We start from the raw sequence: 24,643 nt of genomic DNA, 5'->3' as shown, positions 1-24,643 counted from the left end.
TGAATGTCAATACAACTACTACCACATAACAAGGTGTTTCGTTATGGAGAAGAAGCGGCGAAAGAAACTCCATAACACACGTCTTTTAAAAAAACGTTTTTTACAATGTTAAACTTAACCTAATGGTACATGTGGAGCTGGAACTACTTCAGACCACACCGCTTTGTCAGTCAAATAATCACTTAGTTTATAGTACGCTTTTTTACATAGCGTTTGTTTAACGACATGTTTGAACTTTTTTTCTGTGAGGTTCAAGATGTGGTCGGGTATTTTATTGTAGTAGCGAATACAGTTACCCATGAAAGATGTAGCCACCTTTGGCCGCAACATTGCGATTCAACTTCCGAAGCGGTGGTTGATTGTTAACGTTCAAAAATAATTCTGTATGAATCAATTTAGAATAAAGGGGATTTTAATTTGAATTTGACTTTACAAAAGTGACCAGTACCCTTAGTATGAGTTTTTACGTTTTTACAAAAATGACTGTTTTTGTATTTGTTTACGTATTTCTCATACATTTCCAATCAGGCCTGATACAGTCCGCTAGGGACACTCATACTCCTTGGTATGGTAGTACTGTAACCTTGTGCAGTACCACCTTATACTATTTAATTGAAGTGAGAGGTAGGTAACTCTACTCATAAGCTTTTCATATTTCTAAGTTTTATCAAAACTCAAGCAGCGGCTCAAGAAGTTTAGTTTCCTGGTTTTCTTCCTTATTTATTATTTAAAAATTAACTTAAATAGAAGAGAGTTTACAAAAATTAAAAATATTTTATATTATAGCTACTCATAGAAAAATTGAATTCATATCGTGCTATGACGTCTCAAGGACCTTAGTCATATTTCCGTTTCGTAGCGGAAGTAGGTGTCATCACTATTCACGGTAGTAAACGGCGACACAAGCTCTAAAATACAATGTTGCAAACAAGTTACCGTGAAACATGTTTATTATTGGAAGTTCATTAGTTTCTGGCAACATTGTTACGGCTCGTCAAAGCATGAAGCTTAAGGCGAAGTAGCTAATAGTTCTAATAGAGGGTTGGGAGGATTATATGAGGCGATGTAATGTAATATTCGTAACTGTTTGTAATATATTTACTGGATTTAGCTTGGTGTAACATTGGTAACTATTACGAATATACTTATGGCTTATATATGGAGTGATAAGAAATTCACTCATCATAGGCTTCACGCTTCTGATTGTTTGAGGTTATGTGCTTATTACAAATTAACTAACACTTGCTTAAACAATAAAGAGAAACATTTTAGGGAGGTTGCGTAATTGACAGATCTGAAAAAAATCTCAAAAGGTATGTGCAGTCTACCAATATCCAATACGTACTTGGCCCACGCGGTGGACTATGCCTAATCCTTCTCATTCTGAGAGGAGACCCGTGTCTAACTGTGGGATAGTAATAGTTAATGACGATGTTAATGCTCATTGGATTCGACACATTTTAAAATTTTATACATGGTCAGTTGAAAAAAGCATACATCAATCTTATATAGATGAAGATGCCTTTTTTAATATCCTATCCGTCAGCACACCGCCTTAACTCGAACAAAGCACCTCTGACCCGCAGGAAATGGTCCTCGCAAATGAGTCGACGAGTAATAACTCAGTGGCCTGAATGAGCTCTTTGCTCCGAGTAATCTTATTAGCCCGGTTTCCTCTATACATTACGTATTGGTTAAGCGACTGCAATACTTATTGCGTATGGATACAGTAGTTATTACTCCGGAGTGCCAGATAATGGTCCTTGTTGATAAAATATTCATTTGCGTTCGAATCTTGGAGCTTAAGATACGCTACGCAATAATTCGATTTCATGGTTTTGTTACTGTTGCTAATTGCTTTTATGTTTAATGTATTTAGAGAACTTGTTGTTAAGGAGTTACTTGATGTGTTCTTAGAATAAAGACTTGCTCTAAGGATAGTGAGGGTGGTTCGACTGCAGAGGCGCCATTATTTCACCTATTTACCTAATTAGGGATTGTTGTGTTTTCTTTTGAAGTGTTTGGGAAACAATGTATGGTTGATTATGCGGAAGTTACCCTTTATCGTAAGAATGGAGTAGCAAATGCAATCTACCTGATGTTAAGTGGGATCTGCCATTATTATCTGGCGCTATCAGATAATATAAGAGTCCTATCTGAGATCAGCTACAGATTCGGTGCATTTCTGGACTAAGTTGGAACGCTTCAGCCCCTTATTACCCTTCAAACCGAAGCACAGTAGCGCTAAACATTCGTTATTAAGCAGAAATAGGTGAGGCGGTTGCCTATGGAATCGAACTATAAAGGGATCTATGATATATGTAAGCTCATGTGTTATGTCTCAAGTTCAGGTAACAGCTTCCCTACCACACTCCAGTAGGACTACCATGAGTTTACAAAAGTATTACTAGCTAGCGACTGCGTAAAATAAATGTATGAAAAATTGTACAGCGCCTCTGGTGGTTACTCGTAGAACTAAAATCCGTAGTGACGTAACTCGATACGTAAAAAACCTATCGAAATCAAATCGCTAGCGAATGTCATTATGATCTATTGCCATACAAATTCGGTCCCATGAGTCATTAATTTGACAGACGTTGTCAAGAAATACCGTAACGATAGTAGTTATGTTATTCACTAGCAAAATGACAATAGTTTTCTATTTACCATTTCTATAGTGGCGTTTCTATGCCAACTCATGGTAATACTACAGGTCTTCACAAATTACCCTATAATAAGGTACTCTCAGACCACCGGATTCTGTCATGATACGTCATGCATTGTACTCCGTTGTCATTTAATTACGTCTCGTATCCTATTGTACTAGAGATGATATCGTTGGCTATTGTGCGGCGTCATGGCGGTCGCGGATTTTGAACCCGGTGACACGATGGTCTAATTTGATACTTATTTGGTGTCTACGTAATATAACTGTATCATTAACTACCTTAGCTTATTGATCATTATCGGTATGATAAATCATGGGAATGTCTAATTATAGATCGGCTGGCCAAAGTAAATAGGTGTAGTACCTATTTACTTTGGCTTTTGGATTTTATTTGATTTAGCTCTGATCATCACCACCATCTATTTGCAGAAGACATAAATCATGAAATTCAGTAATATTGAATGTGAAAGGCTAAAAACACGAGGTTATGAATTCGCCATTGTATAAATATCATCCCACAAAAAGTGTATTATTACATTTACCCTCCAATCGGCTGTATAAAAATACTCATATTAAAAGACACATTCAAATAATATTTTAAAATACCAAATATTATACCATATTAATTGCTTGTCAAATAACATTAACCTATCGACATATCAGTTAATTTATATCATTCTCGTAATCGAGTCTTGGGATATGCTATTGTTGTAGATAATACAGTTGCTATTGTGTGACATGGTAACGCTTGTGGCGATCTGATTATTGACCCGTGAGATGATACTCCGATGGATTTATGTGATATGAACTGAGTTACTGAGCTACGTGTCCAAAATGTTGACGTAGTATTAAATCTTGAGACAGATTAGGTAATGAATTATGTTTTGTATGTTTCTGAAGGCGGGGTTCGACTACGGCGAAATCACCGTTATTCTTATTTTTGCTTACTAGCAGCAGTGTTAAGTGTTGTTTTGGTCGGCTTCGGCGAAGCTATCATTACAGGTCCTTTACTTCCCAATGCGATGGTGTGGTTCCTTAATTAAAAAAAATGCACAGTACATACAGGGTCGTATTTGTAAATTCATTCAGAGAGCAAGAGAATATATAAATTAAATCTGCAACGAGGTTTAAAGTACGCAAGGCGCGTGTGATAGGCGCTTTGTTTAGCACGTTATTTCGCCCGCTGTGCACCGCTAATAAAGGGGACCGTCGCCTTCGCAATACGTAGTTGTCAGGCACATTCAATAGCAATTCTTTTAGTACTACCGGATTACAGACCTTCCCTTTCAATAAGTTGGCCATATACGTAACCAATAATGAAATATCACATACATTCGCTTCCCATCCAACCATATTGGCTGTCCCAATTGTGTGGCAAATGATATTGTTGGGGTTTGTGGCAACATATCGCTTGCGGCAGTTTATTGGTTTGTGACGTTCTGTTTCCTAGAATATTAACTATTAACGTTTAGTTCCACTTATACAACTAAATAGGTTATTAATTTTGGTGGCGATAAATCAATAGGAACTTATTTTATGTTATGCGCCCATCATAAACAAAGTTATAGAAATATGGTAAGGTTGAAAAAATACTTTCAATGAATTGATCGCTGAGGAAAGAATTGTCTTTCCTCACCATTTTATTACATTGTACTCGTACTATAAATAATGAAGCATTACATGAAGAAGTACCTGCACTGGATGAGTGTGGACAGCAGCTGATATTCATATTACGCAAACATCTTAGTCCTCGGGAATCGCAAAGCATCTTCAGGTAGAATCACTGTTCTATATGGAGTCGATTCCAACTCCCCTTACCATGAGTTTGACACTTACCATGAGTTTGACACTTACCATGAGTTTTGAATCCATTATTCTGTAGCACTACCATGAGTTGGCATAGAAACGCCACTATAGAAATTGTAAATAGAAAACTATTGACATTTTGCTAGTGAATAACATAACTACTATCGTTACGGTATTTCTTGACAACGTCTGTCAAATTATGACTCATGGGACCGAATTTGTATGGCAATAGATCATAATGACATTCGCTAGCGATTTGATTTCGATAGGTTTTTATACGAATCGAGTTACGTAGTAGCTCACACTACGGATTTTAGTTCTACGAGTAACCACCAGAGGCGCTGTACAATTTTTCATACATTTATTTTACGCAGTCGCTAGCGAGTAATACTTTTGTAAACTCGTGGTAGTGCTACTGTTCCGTTTGCTTCAGTCGACTGAGTAAACGTAACAATAAGTAAGTGCCCATGTCTTTTTGTCTGCCTCACATGTTCGCAAAAAAAGAGAGACGAAACATAAAGCGCCATTTTGTCAATTTAGACATTTAATGTTACGTTACTGACTCTATAGTTCTGATACAAGCCGCAAGAGGCGTTGATTGAAATTTGTATGGGCAAATACGTAAACAAATACCAAAACAGTCATATTTGTCAAAACGTAAAAACTCATGGTAACATGCTCGTTTGATACTTCAAGGACAAGAAAAAGGAACAGTTATCGGGGCGGCTGAAAATTGTTTAAATCCTAATATGTATTCGCACATTTCGAATCTCACAGACCCAGATATTCAGAACCATCTTTGTTAGTTTAGCTAGTGTGCACATAAAATGCGTCTTCTAAACCAACTTTAATTCTTTCCACATCCTGCTTAAGTCAAAAACAAAGGAAGCAAAAGCGATAAGGGTTATTTGGGGAAGTTCGGAGCCAGGAATGCAAATTTTATGGGATATCAGCGCAAACTAGAGTTCTATGGAAATTCCTATCACCGCATTATATAAATCTGTTTTCGTATGGCAACGCGGTTTTGGATCTGTAACGTGCATTAGATTCTTTCATGGTTCCCCGAAGCGCGCTTAATGTTCTTGGTCTACTGAGGCTTGTAGGGAATTAGTTTGGTTTATGATTTGTTTTCATGTCTTTCGGTATTTATTATCAGGAATATTTTGAAATTGAACAAAAGTTTTGCTTTAAATATATGCTAAGTTAGAAAGGAATGTAGGAGAAATGAATAATGACATGTTATACTTTATTGAAAACTGATCCATACGTCTGTTGGATGGCAGAATGGTCTATAAATATTATTAATTAAATATATCATAATTTCTGTCTACTACGTTAACGCTATGGTTTCGGATTAATTTGGTTTTGGGCATAATAATCAAAGCATCAAAGCGATGGCTTACTATAAGATTGATTTTGGATAATTAGGTGGAGTATTTTTTATTAATTCGATACTATTCCTCATTTTGAAAATATATATATTTAATTGTGAATAATCCCCTACTAATATGTATGATGTTATATATTTTAAATAATGCATTGTGGGAAGGAGGGTGGTACATACTGCATGGTTTAAATAGTAGCGGAATGTTGCGAAGTAGTTTTAATACTAACTTAATGACATTTTATATCTCAATTATTACACTTTTAAACTCCATAAATTGTATCTCAATTTGTCCACTAACCGAAATCATGTAATTTTACAAAGAGGCAGAAAGATTTGGTGAGATCCATTTCCGTGCGAAAAAGGCAAGATTATGCTGTTCTTTGTTCATAGAATAATGTGGAAGTAGAGGCTTCGTAAATAAGATTACTCGGAGCTAAGAGGCTATTTGGACTAATTAATAGATAATAATGGAACCACTCAGGAAGGTATATTGTTGGTTATAAATTGTATAAGGAGGTAAAATCAAAGAGAGATGAACTATGTTGTTTCTAAAAAGAGATCATCTATATATTTTATGTGCAGAAAAATGACAAAATATAATCTCTACTTGCCTTACAGTGCGTAATTTAGATTTAAGTACAATTATCGATTGTCAGCAGAGCAAAAAAAAAATAAAATAAATTATGACCTAGAGAAAAACGGAGAGAAACTAAAGCTATTTTGCTACTAAATTTTAAGAACTTGTTAGAAAAATAACCATGGAAGATATTAAACAAAAATATATTCTGAAAAGCATTTTAAAATTACTATAAAAATAAATATAACACGTTTCCAAATTTAAATGAGACCAATAAATATCCAATCAAGTATACCGAAACGTAATGAACACTTTCATAAATAGGTGTTTTAGTAATATTACAGTGTAATAATCGTTTCAATTAATATACTGCTCGTAGCTCATAGTTGCATTAAACGCAACGACCATGGAGAGCTAATGAATATAATTACTCAAGTTGTCTCAGACGGTTTGAGCTCTAAACATAACATCAATAATCTAAATTGTAACTATATATGTTTCATGGCTATCAAAACTGCATTGCTAGAAGAAATATCTTAAGTTTTTCAGAAAAAATTGCAGTCGTGAGCTGTTTATTAACAGCCAAGAAAATATATTAGAGATTATTTGTCCTTTTAATTTGTTTCGATTCGATATTTTACTGTGAATTTTAATCCAATCGTCAAATTCATTTGTTTCTTTATGAAACATTTAGTTAAAATAGCGATTATTATTCAAACAAAAATCTGACAGTTTAAAAATGTAAGTTACTCCCGCAATTAAACAAATCCAACGATTCCTCATATATTAAAATCCAACAAGCATTTTGGGCTTTAGGACGTGCCAAAGAATGAGACATACATACATACCCTCGAAATACATTACCCTCCACAGTTGATTAAAAACCCATGGGCGGTAGTGAACGCCTACTAAGGTGAATTGCACGCTTGTTTGATACATCAAAAAAATACTTAACTATCAATAAGTGGTATACGTGATACATATTAGCTACGAGGATGTATAATATACTACAACGCGGCTGTTGCAAGATACACATATATAACATTCAAGCTAGCGAATCAAATTAGCAGCTAATTCCCTCAGACGTAGTGCTCGGATCTCACGCATCCCTTGTCAAAGTACCTGCGTCAGGCACGAATCGCTTCTGACGTCACGATTCCCTGACTGTTTGAAATATTTCACTGAAAGTTTGTTCGATTCGTATCACAGCTGGAAGTTGGCTTTTACAGCTGACTTTTATGCTGATAGTTCGTCTGGAAATTTTATTCTGACTGATGTACGAATTATTATTAGTAAACTAAACACAAGTGTAAAAATTTGTGTTATAAATTGGCGACGCTTTTTGATACGTCTTTATCTGTGCGTTATTTTAATTGTCGTTTCCTGTTGGATAAACAGATTAAAATTAGGCCAAAACGTCATTTATTTATTCATTACATTCGAGGGATAACTCGGTATTGTAGAGAGTTAGAATTTGTAACTATGTTTAAAAGAAAATGTTGTGTAATTAATGTTTTAAGTTAGTCAATTTCATTGTTTGATTTTTTTTTTAAATGTGACACGTATTTTATATATCGAAAGCAAGAATAACAGCCGGAATTATATGCCGTATGTATTCTATTTAGACAATATACAATTTTTACATAAAAGTAAATCCGACAAATTACTTTCACTATAACACTAAAATTCAACTTTTCTATTCCCTATGTTATTTATGTTTGTAAATATATTAAATCTGACTATAATAATAGATGCATAACTCCTGTATTTCAGCAGTTTAGTTTCAAATTCAGTTAAAAGTTGTTATACAAAAAGAAATATTTCGAGTCGCGAGTGTAATATTTTCAAACGTAAGTGCAATCGTACGAAATGTATTTCACGTAATAAAACTGAAAACAAGAACACTTTTCACACAATTCACTTGTTGGTCGTTTTGTATAACTGCGGCCGGAATTATTTACATTGTTTCTTTTTGAATTGTTTTAAAGGTGTATAGAGTGTATATTTCAACTACTAAGCTATAGTTACTAGGTATGATTGGAGTTGTGATACGTATTTTTACTCACGTAACATATTTTTCTTGTGATTATTAGTAAAAATTATGTTTTTGTCATATTGTGAAAGTTTAGCCATTTAAGCTAAACCAGTAAGGTCAAATGAGTTTTTTTTTTTTTTAGATTTTTTTAAGGATCTATAAATAGTCACAATTAAAAGGTACTTTACTATGTATTACTGCATTTGTTCGTTATTTTATTAACCTTTACCTTTTTCATTTAACAAACACATTTATTGTTCCTAAAGCGATTTACTTAGAATCGTTTTACGAAAATACAATATTTCGAGCTTCGAATGCACTACATTTCAAACGCAAGTGCAATTATAAAAAATGTATTTCACATAAAAACTGAGAGCAAGAACACTCACAACTCACTTGTTGTATTTTTTGTACTGCAGCTGTAATTATGTCCCGTATGTTTTCTCCAGGCTTTCCAGGTGTAGATTTAATGTTTCCAGGTGTAAATCGGGTTAAAGTATTTTTACACACAAATTCGTAAGACCAACATTTTCTATTAAAATTGTTTTACAGAATGTGTAAAAGCTGTATTTCGTAATGTTTGTCAAAGATGTGTTGATGCAAGATGATTTACATTTATTTGTCCATAGACGTTATTTCAATTGATGTTAGAATTATTGCGGTTTCAATTTTATGCTACTTTTACCAAACCAAGTTTTTCCTATAATGGAATTTTAACTGTGTTATAAAGACACGGGGCATTCCAGCGTAGTCCTCTGAGATACCTGATGTCGACAATAAGTACAATCCTATGTGAAGTTAATTATAGTCCGCATAAACCTGCTAGTCCGCTCTAAATAAAGAAATGAATCGCGTCGCCATAGCAAATTGTATGACTACACCCGCTCGCAACAACTTCAGAGCGGACTAGCAGTTTGGCGATAACTGTACCTATGTCCATGGACTGCAGTTACCACGTACCAACAGGTGAACAAGCTCGTTCGCAATTGACATGACGACAATATTAAAAAATCGAAGAATTAGTGATTTAAGTAAACACAATATATTTAAAGGATTCTCAAAAATGACTCGGCTTTAATAAAAAGTTTAAGATTTACTATTTTTTCAATGAAATAAAAGTATAAAATACTGCAGTCGGCCATCTTGTTTGAAACGCTAACGGGGCGCGACTGACGTAATTTTTGGGTATGTCACTAAATTGCTTGAAATTTTGTATAAGATGTTCTAACGTGACGTCACCAACGGTCGCCATGAAACTCGCGAGCGTTTTGGCGCTTAATTCAAAAGGGCTATAAACAAATGCTATTATTTTCATTAATACTGAGTTTATTACCGAAATGTTACGATTTTTGGAATCGGTAGACATGTACCTACGTTATCCAAGGAGTTTTCAAAATTTGTCATCATGCCGATTCAGGCATAAAGCTAAAACATTTGACTAAATCAGTTTTTTCTTCCACAGTGACGTCACCGGGATCCGGAGCCAAGTTGCAAGTGTGCCAAGTTCTGCTACTGCTGCACATAATAGTTTGGACAAATAACACATAGGCATATTGTATAAATATATAGATATACGATAGTTGTATTCAATTGAGAGGGTGCGGGAGATGTGAATTTAAGATAGTTAATGTACCTAAATCGAGCTGCTGACTTTACCAAAGAATGTAAAGACTAAGAGATATTGTTGATTTAATACAAATTATATGTCGATTTTTTGTTTTATTTTGTATCCCATACAAGTTCCATACAAGTCTGGCCTGAGCTACTACGCTTTAGGATGGTGGTGGAAAGGAGAGTGCACAGGGAGTGTGGCTAAATTGGATGAAGAAAATGTAATTCCCCAAAGATTTCTAATAACAACAACTGGTACTGATATAATACATAGACTTTAACATAATAGTCTGAGCTCTGGCTCCGAGCATATATAACTATTAACCTGATTATCTTAACTTGATTAATTCTTAATATTCATCATGATTTTATAAATAGCGCCTTAAATAGAAAACAGCGTTTGCATGCCAAATGCAGATTGGTAGACTTGAAACGTCTTTGATAACTTTATTCTAAAGAACTCTGAGGCATGAAGGTTTCCTCACATCACTGGCCTTTAACGCTAAAAAACTGAATAAAGCATGTCAGAATAAATTTCGAAAGCATGTCAGAACTAAAATTGAAATGACCGCTTCAGATTTGAACCAAACCCACAATATGAGAGGACCAAAATCACGTCAAAGCCCAAATCAATCAACTGCTCTTTCCTACAAACAACACAACACACGCTACTCTTAATTAAAATAAAGCTGTTTTCAGCTGAAACAAAACAACGAGCATTGAGCTCAAAGTAGCCAAAATTGTCTGTTTGGTGACGCGTGCAGACAAAGCCGATCACATGTTTGTGGCGCGGCAATAAACTTGCCCGCAAATGAACTTTTTAATTCCTTTTACTCGGACCGAAATCTGTTTGTATTTTCAGACCAACACATTTTTGGGACTCTATTTGATGAGATATATTATATAAGGCCTATGTATATAGAGCAAAAATCCCTTTTTAATTATAAATAAATAAATAAATTACTTTTTTTGTTAAAACCAAAGCAATAATCATAATTTCAATAAATGCATTCGATTTAATTTTTATTACTAGTTAATGGTCCGGGAAGACAATGTTGCATCCAAAAAATGTTCTTGACAAAATTGCTACCTATCGGGTTCAAATTTACATTATCTTTTGAGCTGAAAACAGTCTTATACACTCACAAAACAAAATTAAAATTGGAGAAGCAGTTTCAAAGGTTAACATGTATCTACAAACACATTGACACAATATTTATTGTAGTCAAATAAGGGTGTCAAAAGCATCGAGGTCAAAGTAGCCAAAATTGTCTGTTTGGTGATGCGTGCAGACAAAGCCGATCACATGTTTGTGGCGCGGTAATAAACTTGCCCGTAAATGAACTTTTTAATTCCTTGTATTCGGACCGAAATTTGTTTGTATTTTCGGACCTTCTGTCCTATGTCACTTCGCAGAATCTATTTTATGAGACATAAAAGGCAAAGTACATAAAACAAGTAAATATCTTCCAATATTTTTTTACTAATACGATAGCAATAAATATAATTCCAATAAAAGCAATCGAACCATATATGTAGAAAAAAAACTTTTTCATTACTATTTCTTGCCAATACAATAACAATACGAATAGTTCAAATAAAAGCGATTTGAATTTTAATATTATTAAGTAGGCTCGGGAAGATATTTTTATATCTAAAAAAAAACTTGCCGCCCAAAGACATCTGTAATCGACTCGAGATAAGATAACATTCCTACCTGAAATCGGCCACCGATGCGTTGCTAACCCTGATAACTTAGGTGGAACGATTCGGACAAGTGTGTCTCCTTTACCACACTCTTCAAACCAGAACAAAACAGCACTTAACACTGCTGTGATTTAAGTTTCATTTTATATTTTGGTCTGATTCACACTTGGATCCCACTTCCCAGAATCTGTTTGACGAGATTTACGATTTGGAACAAAAGCGCGTTTTTCCATGAATCCCTTTATCGCAATATGAAAGCATCGGGATAACTTCAATAAAAGAAATCCATTTCTACTTTATGAATAATTTCCAGAATCAAGTCATTAAGGATTTTGATGTAATTATAATATTTTACGCCTTTTATTTTGTTTACGAGGGGAACCTCCAAAAGGTACCCTATGCTGTGGGAGCGACACGGGGTTATGTGGGATTCTTACCGCACTAAAACCCCCCCGGTGGGCGTCGCTGCGTAGAGGACTCCGAGATCTCCTAAGGAACGCAAACGAGTCCTTCGGACACCCGTTGAGGCATAATCGTTCCACATACGGTTGTAAGATCTTTAATTTAATCAATATAATTAACATATACCTCATAATTAAGGATTATGTTCAAGTAATCGCCCCGTAATCACATGTTCCGTGAATTCGGTAAACCCGATATGTTGTAATTGAAAAGCTATTAGTGGTTTATCTCTGTTAATAATTAACTAATATATTATATACTTCAATTTAAAATGTAGTTAAGTTTATGATATACTTAAATATAGAATTCAATTTCCTATTGATGTTTTAAAAATTAATTAAAACTGCATACTTAAAAATACATAATTCATTTGTGTAGTACCTTTGTAGTTCCTATGTACCCTGATATTTTATATAAAAATTGTAATAATCAAAATTAGTAATTAACTTTTTAACACAATATTTTTGTTAATGTAAAACACTTTCTGCACTAGCTGCCACATTGTGCTGTGGACACAGACAAAGACGAATACACAAAAACCCAGACCCATAACAGATATCTAAATTCATCATTTAGACATCTGTCTGCTAGAATCAAACCCGGAACCCACTGCGCGTCAGACTGGTATGACCGCTTCGCCCTGCGGATCATCATAATAAAATGTATATGTCATGTGTAATTTTGTCAAGGTGGTAGAACCCTTTGTGGTTCGACTCCGGCGGCACCACCGCCACACCTATGTCTGCCTAATAAAATGTGTTAGGCGCTACTGTGTTCCGTTTTAAAGGGTGTGGTAAGGGAGACATATTTTCCAAGGCGTTCCAGCTTAGTCCTCAGAGGTAGCGGCGCATCTATGGCCGACCTCAGGTAGGAATATCTAATCCTATCTGGGGTTGATTACAGATGTCCATGAGCGGCAGTAGCCACTTACGTACCATCAGGCGGACTGTATGCTCGCCTGCTACTCCTATATTACAAAAAAAAGTTTTCTTTAATCCTAACAAATATGCTATTCTTGTTCACTTCTATGTTCTTAAAGAAGTTTAACTTCAAAAATGCTTTAAAAACCTCATTAATCAACGTGCAGATTAAGACGGAACAACACTAAGTGCTCATTAATCCACGACAAGCCAGCAATTAGCGTTGCAGCCAGCCGCAGCCACGATTTATGGAACGCTTTATCTATACAAACAAACTAGATTCGGAGTTATTTCCAAATAATAGGAAGTAATCGGTGTAGTAAACTACCATGCGTTCCAACTAATGGTATGTGGCTACTGCCGCTCATAGATATCTGTAATCAATCCCAGATGAGATGATTTTTATACCTGAGGTCAGCCACAGGCACATTACTACCCTTAAGGACTAAACTGAAAAGCCTCGGAAAAGTCTCCATCACTACACATTTCATAACTTCGTTCAAAATCTTAAAAACCTGTGTGCCAATTCGCATTTTACCAGGGCAGTAGAGTATGACCTCATCTTTATCAGGAACAGTAATGAAATTAAGATGAAAATCATCATCATCAACAACAAATTACTGTCCCACTGCTGGGCACCGGTCTCCTCTCATAATGAGAAGGATTAGGCCATAGTCCACCGCGTTGGCCAAGTGCGTATTGGTAGACTTCACATACCTTTAATTTTTTTTTTATAAATCTCTCAGGTATGCAGGTTTCCTCAAGATAAAAATAATAATTAAATATTAGTTGTTAACGAATAGCAAATCGCAATTAATCAGTAGTTTTTGAAAAAATCGCGGAAAAAATCGAGATACACATAGCGGTCGAAAGAATCTTGTTTTTTTTTGGAGTTGTTATAATGCTTTTTGTAAATAATAAAATTACCTAATTACCGCAACCGCAACACTTCCTGTATTTTGTAGAGCTTTTAATTGATCCGCGGTGAGGCCATCAATTTCATATTATTAACAATATTTCCATTATCATAATAAACTTACTACGTTTACGTTTAAATGATCTACTGGTTAGTTATGTGCGGTTTTCATTATTCCAGTTTTAACAAAATCGGCTTCGTTATTATAAACAGTAATAATTTGCGCTTCTTTCATGGTAAAAATGTTTTTTTTTCTTTATTTACTATTTCTTTGTATTTTGATGAGAACTGTTATAAGTTATTACAATTATAAGAAAATATTACAAGTCTGTATTAACATTTTACTTGATCTATTAGCTCAGGACTAGCAATAATGATATTAATCTCCTCTTCAATAAGGCCATGGATGTAGATACACATATATTTGTATACGTAATATTACGTACCTAAATATATGATATTTTCTCTATTCTTTGACTCATTCTTCCTTGATATTATTTCCTATTAATCATCATATTCTCTAAAACATCTCTTGGTATAACAATAGATAATAAAATGTCGAACATCCCCAAAGTCATAATAAATAAGCACAATAGTTACTTATCCAGATCAAGCAAACCATTATTCTCGGAAACAAAAAGAAATCCTCGTCGACAGACCAAAAATGTACAGCGTAAGATTTTATTCACGTCATTACGCTGATATGATTACGGTTACCATTGCGAGTGGTATCATTATGCGAAGAGATTCCCAAGTGGGGCACGTCTCTCCAAATTTACAGGTTCATATGCAAAAAAATATTTCGCAACACGGCCGCCTGATATCACAATGTGCCTGTAAACGACCATTTGTGGTTCAGAATGGATCGTAAAATGGCTTTAATGGGTGGACACGTTGGAACCCACTTCGTCCATTAATCGCTCGTTTTTGGACGAGAAATTAAATTAATCGTGCGAAATTTCGAATCTGAAGTGAGTGAATGGGTATTGGGTTTAGTTGAATTGTTTTCGCTCCCCGAAGTTTCCTATTCAATTTTATTCATACCTATAACTTTCGTGTTCTCGTCAGAGCGAACTTTTGATCGATCTGTAATCTGATTCTCATCAAGATATTATTAACTCCAATATAAATATTTGGCTCGTACCTAGAGAATACCTTTTGGAGTAGTGTTAGCGTTTAATTCAGAAAGTGTCCTATATTATAGACAAATGTTAATAATTAGCTTAAGTCTTTCCAATTCAAATTATTTTGTGTAAGCGGACTCTGGACTATAACTTGCTTTTTAAAACCAAATCGGATGGATTGATTATCAATAACGACGTTACATATGTAACTCCCATGTTAGTCCTCAAAAGCATCTGTGATCGGCTTGAGATATAATCCCTTCTATTTGAAGTTGGTTATAAATGTCTTGTTTGAGCGGCAGTGATCACTTATTATCAAGTCTATCTAAATACATGTATCGTTCGATATTTTAATCTTTTAAAACTATATCAGTTCTGAGAATACAATAAAATTATCAATGAGTACATTAAACAATTTCTTCTTAAGCTTAACGTCCATGTTAATTCAGTTCTCTATCTAGCTTATAGGTAAATCATTCGACTTGTACCTTAATGGAGAGGGATTAATACTGCGTTAATCAGCCTGATGGCCTTTGCTCCATTAATTATCAGATCACGGGTACTCGCTAAGCTAATGGCTTACAGATATGTCCAAGTCTCCAATTTGCCTTTGGGTATCTTGTGACATTGCATAGATAAACGTCTTATAACTGGTATGGCCATAGAACTGGGTATAAAGTTAACTTTCTCAATAATATTTGGGCATTTATTCTCCATGCCTTTCGGTAACCTCAAATATAATTTTGTAATTCGTATATTGTCAAACAATAAGAGAAGTAGTTTTATCAAAGTGGTGAAAAATGAAAAATTGAATTTAAAATTATTTTATTTGGACTGCCAGTGTTTATTACACCCGAAAAGATAAGTTAAAACATTGTATCTAATAAAAATTGAGACAAATATGGCATTGTAATTGTTAGGAATCAGTATTTCAGCGCTGATGTTTGCCAGGTTTCTTGTAATAGCCTCAGTTAGTGATTTAAGTTCACAAAGTAAAAAAAGAATCCGACGAATTCAGAAAACTCCTCTTTTTTAAGCCAGCTAATGAAAAAGAAAACGCAATGAAAATAAACAAAGTTGAAGTTTTAGTTAATTAGACATAACACGAAAAAATATTTTTTTTTGTAATACCTTCATGCAGTTAAAACAGTCCCACCGCATGAACTCAAAACTGAATTTAATCGGACTTTCGTGAACTGGGCTAAAGTTAATGCGCGTCGGAAAAATAATAAACAATATTCTCTTTAAAGTTTTCGCATTGAAATCGCTTTATTATTCACGAAACGACGAGTTTGACCGTTTATGGCATTAAGAATGCAAACCGTGTGGCGTGAGCGTGTTTCAATTATACGTTACTCTGGAATTAAACGGCAAACGAAAACAGAGGTGGGAAAATAAAGGCTAACACCGTTTTTATGAGGGTACTCTGAGAAAGTGTTAGCTTTACCCGTGGGTCTGGTAACTTAACCTTACTGTAATGACTTTTGCGGAATTTTAAACATTTCAAAATGGTCAAATTCTTTGTATTTTTGGTCTATAGTGACTAGATACTAATCATCCTGCGGCATACTCAATTTTTGCTTCCATTAAATAAAGAAACTAAAAGATATATATTTTTTTGCGAAATTCTTATTCGTTTGTATATAGTTATAAGTATTATATTAGTATGTATGTTAGTCTGTAATGTATATATAATATAGACCTGTGTATTCAATTATACTTTTGTATCTTTGTTTATATTGTCTGAAATAAAATATTTTATCACAAATATTTTCAACGCGTTCAAACAGACACATTGCAATTATTGCATAGTATAGATAAATGTGACATTGTTAACAAATTATTATTATCAAAATTAAGCTGGCCTTAAAACATTCATTTTTAGAAGATTAAGCTAGCAAATGTGCATGCAGTCCACCTTCCAGTAAATAAGATATACCTTAATCGCGAGAATAATAAGAAGCTAGCATTTAGCAGCACAAAATCATTTAGAAAACAAACTCCTCAACATAACTGGGGTGGTGTTCAAGCGATCACACTTGTATTCATCTCTCTTACATATTCAGTATATGCAAACCATCCATGAATCGATCTCCATTGTATATTTTTCTCGATCACATCTTCGATCGTAGAAGCGTGCTTAAAGATCGCAATTGCTAATGACATTAAAGTGGGCAGATCTAGAAAAAGCGAGATCTCGTTGAAGCTTCAAACTTAAATTAAAAACTTCGAGCAATGTTTTGCCGGACGCTGTTCAAAACTCCAGTTCCGTATCGGGAACACGTCGACATTCCTCGAAGCTGTTCTTGTTTTCTTCGATTCTTCGATCCACTTCGTTGAAGTTGGGAGAATCCGGTCCGTGTCCAGGTTCGACAAGTTTATAAAATAGTGCACGTTTTAGCTTCTGGGTCACTATTTTAAGTTAGCTTATAAATAAGGGTGAAACTAGTTGAGTATGGAAACAATGAAAAGTTTTCTTGAACATTTCTTTTAGGTTTTTGAAGGGACGAAGGGTTTTTTTTTACTTTTAACCTGAAGTTTTTTATAGGTTTTCCATTTTCAGCTATTGCACCTACAGCAGTACAATTATCAAAAGTTAAACAACTGAATTATAATGACGATCATACAGCTACTATTTGAACTGATACCTGCAAGCCACAAATAATGGGTAATATGCAATTCAGTATTTAATCCCTACTAGATAGACATGTAAATGAAAAATTTAGATTACCAAACTTTTTATCGCCTACTAAGGTAACTATTGCATCAGCAATTACAATTTGTACACAAATATTGTAATCGTATGACACTCAATTAATGACGGGTAAGGCTCTTCTTTCTTAATCTTGATAAGGATTCCTGAACGAATCGGATCGATGATTTAGTTCTATGACGATCTTTGAATCACAACTTCTTAGACTGTGAAAGATATTAAGACTGAATAACCGCTTAATGCTCATTAATTGTTCATTTCCCGAGAAACACGTTGAAAGTTTCCACAATAGCACTTGCAACGATGATTAAAATCCCGTGTTTATGCCGCATTTAATCTCTGCAAGTCCCGGTCCGGAGGATGGATCGCGTGACGGGATCGCGTGACCAATTTGATTTAGTTCCACGATTTGTAATCCTTTGTGCCATTTGTTTGTACGTAATAATAGATAGCTGGAGTAAACCGATGTACATATAAATTGCATCAGGATAATGGATGTCTGATTTGATGCTGAATTAACAGTGGAGATACGAGCTGTACAATGGATTAGGTGTTATTATTAATGGAATTTAACGTATTTCAATCAAAATCTGTAGATGCTTCGAAAAAATCGAATATGGTACAGTAAGCTACTATCATATAACTGATTCGTGTTGCGCTGGGATTAACTCATATAACGGCGTCATAGTCATGCGCTGGTTGGTAGACTTCATATACCCGCAAATAAATATTAATTTTGACAACTCGCGTGGCGGAGCGGTCCCAATACCGGTTTCTGTTTCTGGGTCAGGGTGTTTGTGTATTTGCCTCTGTGTGTGTCCATAGCACCCATGATACAGGGAATCCTAGTGTGGCCTGTGAGTGTAGAAAGCTTTTTATAATATTTCAAAAACCTTGTGGAAATTCAGACATGTATATAATTCATCTTCATAACTAACATCTTCAAAAATAACAATAAGGACAACTGAAAATCCTACTTCCGCTATGTTATATTACTGGCAAAAAAGCAATAATATTCTGGTTTAAGATGTACCTATGCTCCTTGGGTCATGAGCAGTTTAATGGAGTAATAGTAAAGAACATTAAATATCAACAACAACCCATTACTGTCGCACTGCTGGGCACGGATCTCCTCTCATAATGAGAAGGATTAGGCCATAGGCCACCGCGCTGGCCAAGTGTGTATTGGTAGACTTCACATACCTTTGAGATTTTTTTTTAATAAATCTATCAGATATGCAGGTTTCCTCACGATGTTTTCCTTCGCCGTTTAGCAAGTGATAATAAACCTCTAATTCGCACATAACTTTGAAAAATCAGAGGTACGTACCTGGGATTTGAACCTCGGACCCCTCGATCGAGAGGCCAAGTTTCTTAACCACTAGGCTATCACAACATTAAATATATCGTGTACCTATACATTACTATGTAACTATATTAGAACTGCATCAACGGAGATTCTAGTGTGCTCGCGTGTCTCACTACATAAGGCTTTAACGGACTGGCTACTTTGTATTTTATAGTCATAGGTTATGTTACAAAAGCTACCAACTTTCTTCCAACGTCTTGCTACATTGTTTGGACAGTATAACGTAATTCTGATGTGATATTCGATAAATTTACTGATAGTATATAAGGGTTGATTTGCAATAGTTTCAACGGTCTTAATCTGTATGTTTTAGAGCAATATTTTTATTTTTTTATAATATAGAAGTAGGAAACGTGATCAACTGTAAGCTACCCCAGATAAGATTAAAGTGCTACACGAGGTCGGTGCGAAATACGTTACTATGCCTAGGCACAAGGTGGAATGCTTCGGACAAAGATGGCTTCTTTACCCCACTGTTCAGTGTAACTGTGTCTTTATACAACAAAGACTTGGATTTGATATAAATAAAAAAAGCAAACATGATATGTTAAGTTAAGATGTTTATCGTCTTATTTTGTTTGATTATATTATTCAACAAATTGATAGTATCTTTGACATTAAATTATTATTTTAATTTTCATGTAAATTTAAACGACTAAACTACCAGGCTAGTTTAATCGCAACAATGTCGCCGGTTCGTTTACAGCCTTACACCGATGTCGGTAATTAGGGTCCCTTATTGCGTGCTCGAGAAACTCAGATGTGCCGCAGCACGGAAACAGAAGATTTGATTTGGTTTCCTGTCGTGATTCCTTTCTGTTCCTGTTCCTGTTAGGTAATGTTGTATGAACGTTCCAAGTTTGTTGAACTTTGTGTTATCCTTTCATTTTATAGTATAGAAGTAGTGAGCATGCAGCCTGATGGTAAGTGGTCACTCCCATCCATAGACATTTATGCTCAGCTCCAGATGGGATTCAAGTCCCACCTTGGGTCAGCCTGAGAAGTGTTGTTTCTCCTTAGGACTTAGTCGACTTCGAATTAAAGTGTCACCGTTACAACCTGCAAACCAAAATAGAGCAGCGATTAATAAGAATAATATCAAACAATTCACAGGATATAAGTCATCTTGTTACTCTCCATTACCCTAAATTCCCTACGTATTTATAAAACGTTAAAACTTGTAAAATATTGTAAAAAAAATTCGACACTAAATATGTGACGTTGACAACTAATAATAAAACATCAGAATTTCTTAGCCTCTTGTAAGTACTGTTAACTCATAATTAAATTCCCTACGTATTTATAAAACGCTAATACGTACACAATCGTACCAATAATAACCACATCGTCTGAGCGGATTGAGCTCTACGCTCTGCTGAGCTGCAAAACTACGTACATGACATTTTAGCTAATTAAATTTTAATAAAGGAAATGAAGTTAAAAGCAACGTATGGTTGTTTCAGTTTTATTCTCATAAACGTACATAAATGTGTTTGAGGTGATTGCAAAGTCTTGTGTTGTCCTGTATTATAAAATGACTAGCATTTTCCCGTGAATTCGATCGCGTAAATTATAACATAAAATAATACAATTTTCAGCCCATATTTTTACCCCAAGGGGTAAAATATCCAGCAACGATTATTTTAAACTTTACTATGACGACTGTATAGGGAATAGAGTAACAATAAAAATTCTGAATTTCGTCGCTATGAAAGGTGCCAGAGGGAAGAGTTAGACCGAGAAGTACCATCACTACTAACTACAATTATAATGGATGTAATGGCCAACACCATTCCTTTTATTGGAGTAGAGGGCGCCACAGCTCTAACTGCGGGTACATTCAAAATTATATTGCCCCTCACTATTTTCAAGATACTTTCTTAACACCAAATTTTACTACCAAGTGCCAGCCAATCATATCCGTTAGTGTATAAAAGACAAACTCACTGAGTTTCTTACCGGATCTTCTCAGTAGAGGTCGCGTTCCGATCCGGTAGTAGTTTAAGAAAAATATTGTACCTGACAATTTGTAAGTGCCGTCGTTGGCCTGTACAATATAAATATATTTCATTTCATTTCATTTCACTGTCAGTTACGCGATCTTCAAACACAGCAGCCAGGCAATCTTGTGGGAATTATTAACAAATACCACAAATACATGCTTACCAACAAGCCACATATGGGTATTGCGTTTTGTTTGTTGCTATGTGCGTAATTGCTTTATATATACTCACATACTGTATAAGGTTCTGCTCGTGACTATACGCTCGTACCCGGTGCCGTGGGAGCGACACAGAGATATGTATAACCTAGCCCGAAATCTACCTACCTACCACCTAATAACCTACCACCCGTGCACAAGCTGTTTCGTTATGGTAAAGGAGCGACGAAAGAAACTCCTATAACATTTTCTTATAAGTCTAGTCTAGTTCTAGACTTAATCTAATTAAGTATGTGAAGCTGGAGCTACTTCAGACCACACATTTTTATCGTTCAAGTAATCGTTTCTTTTATAATACGCTTTTTACAGAACGTTAGTTAAACGATCTGTTTTTAACCTTTATTTCTGGAAGATTTGCGATATAATCTGATAACCATTCATCGTGGCGGAGTGTAACCATACCGATTTGAGGCAGAGGGTTCTGGGTTCGATCCCCGGTCAGACAGATCTCTAAATAATTTAGATTTCTATTCTAGATGTTGATGTTTGTGTATTCATGTATGTGTTCATGGCACCAACGACACAGGAAATCTGAGGACTATGAGTGTAAAAAGCGTCTTTTTAAAATAATTTTAAATATGACAGTTACCAAACAAAACAAGAAAAACTATCTAACTCCACAAGAGAAGAGTATTTAAGAGAAAACAGCTGACTGATCCCGCAAAGCCAGTATTTTCAACTTAAATTTATAGCCGTTGAACCAGATTCCATACTTAAACCATAAAACTTTACTACCAACATAAAATAGTGGGCTAGTGATTTGTTTTGCACACTAGAGGAAACTGAGGCACATGGCACGAATAAAGTTATGTGTGAAGGGAAATTATTGGTTGAAAACTTTATTCTTGACGTAAATTCGTCATTTTCAGTTTATGCTTACCTATGCTTTACTTAAGGTTATGCGGAAAATGAAGAAACCGTGGATAAACTTTGTAACTTAAACTTTCTTTGACAAGAATTTTTGTTACATATATTTACCATTTATTATAATCCATGTTGAAACAGTTTTTTTATAAGATTTTATTTAACTTGCTTTGTTGGTTTATTGGTTGTGAGGGGCAAATGTTGCAAATGAATTTTAAACCAGCTGACCCTAACCGATTGACCGATGGCAATGGTGATTAGTTATGCGACGTCATGCTAAATCGAATATTGCAGTCTCCCTAAGATTGCGGACCAATTGTTTTTTATGCTCCCCCATAATACGGGTTTAATGAAAGGTTTTTCTGAGAAAAATGTGAGAAACTAAATGACGTAACTTAAAAATACTTGTGTTAAAAGTTTTTTTTTAATATAAATATATTTTCATCACGTAGTGTTTTCCGTTACATGAATGCGAATTAAGCCTTTCGTTTTTACAAATTTTGTAAAACAGATTTCGAAGTATTTTTGGACGTCGTGTAAACTCTGTGGTTGAGATATCTCGAGGTCGAGTGGACCAAAGCTGTAGGGTGCTCGCTGCGAAAGATTTAAACGTTCCACAACCAACAGCGGTTGCACTCACAGTTGAGAACCACTTGTGTATCGAAAATTACGTTTAACGGTAACTTTCAGGGACATTATGAACGAGGTATTTTGTATCCAGGTATTTTTGTTTCAGTTCAGGAAATGTGGAAAGGTATTATAGAAGTTATGTTACACTAAATTTGTGAAATACGTAATCCCAATGGGTTTGCAGTTATTAAGATTAAAATAAAGTAGGTAGAAAACCCATATTAAACAAATTTATTCTTCGTCATCAGCCCATTATTGTCCCACTGCTGGGCACAGGTCTCCTCTCAGAATGAGAAGGATTAGGCCATAGTCCACCGCGCTGGCCAAGTGCGTATTGGTAGACTTCACATACCTTTGAGATTTTTTTATAAATCAGGTATGCAGATTTCCTCACGATGTTTTCCTTCACCGTTTTAGTAAGTGATTTTTAATTTCTAATACGCACATAACTTTGAAAAATCAGAGGTGCGTGCCTGGGATTTGAACTTCGGACCCCTCATTCGAGAGGCCGAGTTTCTTAACCATCAAGCTTTCACTGCTTATTATGCTTTAGTATTAAAAAAATATATTATATTGTATAAATAGCAAGTAACCAATATTTTTATTAGATACTAATACGTGATAAGATTAACTTTTTATATATTTATCTTGCTGGTGATAAATTTAAAAGTATTTTAGGATAAATAATATCCTGCTTTAAGTGTACAAAACTTTTCGACCAGAATTGAGGCTTTCCTGTAGCATTACCATGAGTTGGCATAGAAACGCCACTATAGAAATGGTAAATAGAAAACTATTGTCATTTTGCTAGTGAATAACATAACTACTATCGTTACGGTATTTCTTGACAACGTCTGTCAAATTAATGACTAATGGGACCGAATTTGTATGGCAATAGATCATAATGACATTCGCTAGCGATTTGATTTCGATAGGTTTTTTACGTATCGAGTTACGTCACTACGGATTTTAGTTCTACGAGTAACCACCAGAGGCGCTGTACAATTTTTCATACATTTATTTTACGCAGTCGCTAGCGAGTAATACTTTTGTAAACTCATGGTAGTCCTACAGGTCTTAGTGTGTTTACTTAATATTGGGTTATATTAGATATCTTATTTTAACATACTTTAGACAAAGAAATAATAAAATCTTCTGTAAAATATCCATATATTTGAGTGAGAAATCGCTTGTCGCTTCTAACTTTTATCCAAGAAAAGCCAGTTACTCTTCAGACAAGAATAACAAATTAATTGAGTCACCAAGTCGGGGAAACATTTGAAGGCAAAGATTACGCAGTATTTTGGTCTGATATCTGTTTTTCAGAGAATTTGCCAAATGCCTGGATGATCGAGCTCTGAACCGATTGGGTAAACAGGGGTTAGTTGGGGGGAGATCTGCGAGAATCAAAACTTGGAATTGTTTAGACAATTGTTTGGATTTTTAGGGAACTGAAATGAGTAACATTTATTTTGTATAGGCCTGTGGAGGCACTTGTTAATTGTTAGATACGTTTTTTCTTATGGTACTACCTGATCAGAACGTGAAAACGGAGTTCACTAGTCCTATATCAAATAAGTGATTTAGAAATCAGAAATAGGGGCGTATTGTGCTTAGAAATTACTACAGACCA

General features: G+C 34.9%; 1 protein-coding gene across 1 annotated transcript in view; it reads left to right on the top strand.

Moving 5' to 3' along the window:
• The window catches only part of LOC140757911 (uncharacterized), a 107,647-nt gene extending 97,464 nt beyond the window's left edge, over positions 1-10,183 (top strand). Inside the window, exon 9 of the mRNA XM_073093786.1 lies at positions 9,936-10,183. Coding sequence (XP_072949887.1) covers positions 9,936-10,021 — 86 coding nt within the window. The 3' untranslated portion in view covers positions 10,022-10,183. The remainder of the gene's footprint in view (positions 1-9,935) is intronic.
• The last annotated feature ends 14,460 nt before the right edge of the window (positions 10,184-24,643 follow it).

Source organism: Epargyreus clarus, unplaced genomic scaffold (genome assembly GCF_041222505.1).
Source record: "Epargyreus clarus isolate Ecla_fem2 unplaced genomic scaffold, WU_Ecla_fem_2.2 ptg000005l, whole genome shotgun sequence".
Taxonomy (NCBI): Eukaryota; Metazoa; Arthropoda; class Insecta; order Lepidoptera; family Hesperiidae; genus Epargyreus; species Epargyreus clarus.
This window is presented reverse-complemented; position numbering and strand designations above follow the sequence as displayed.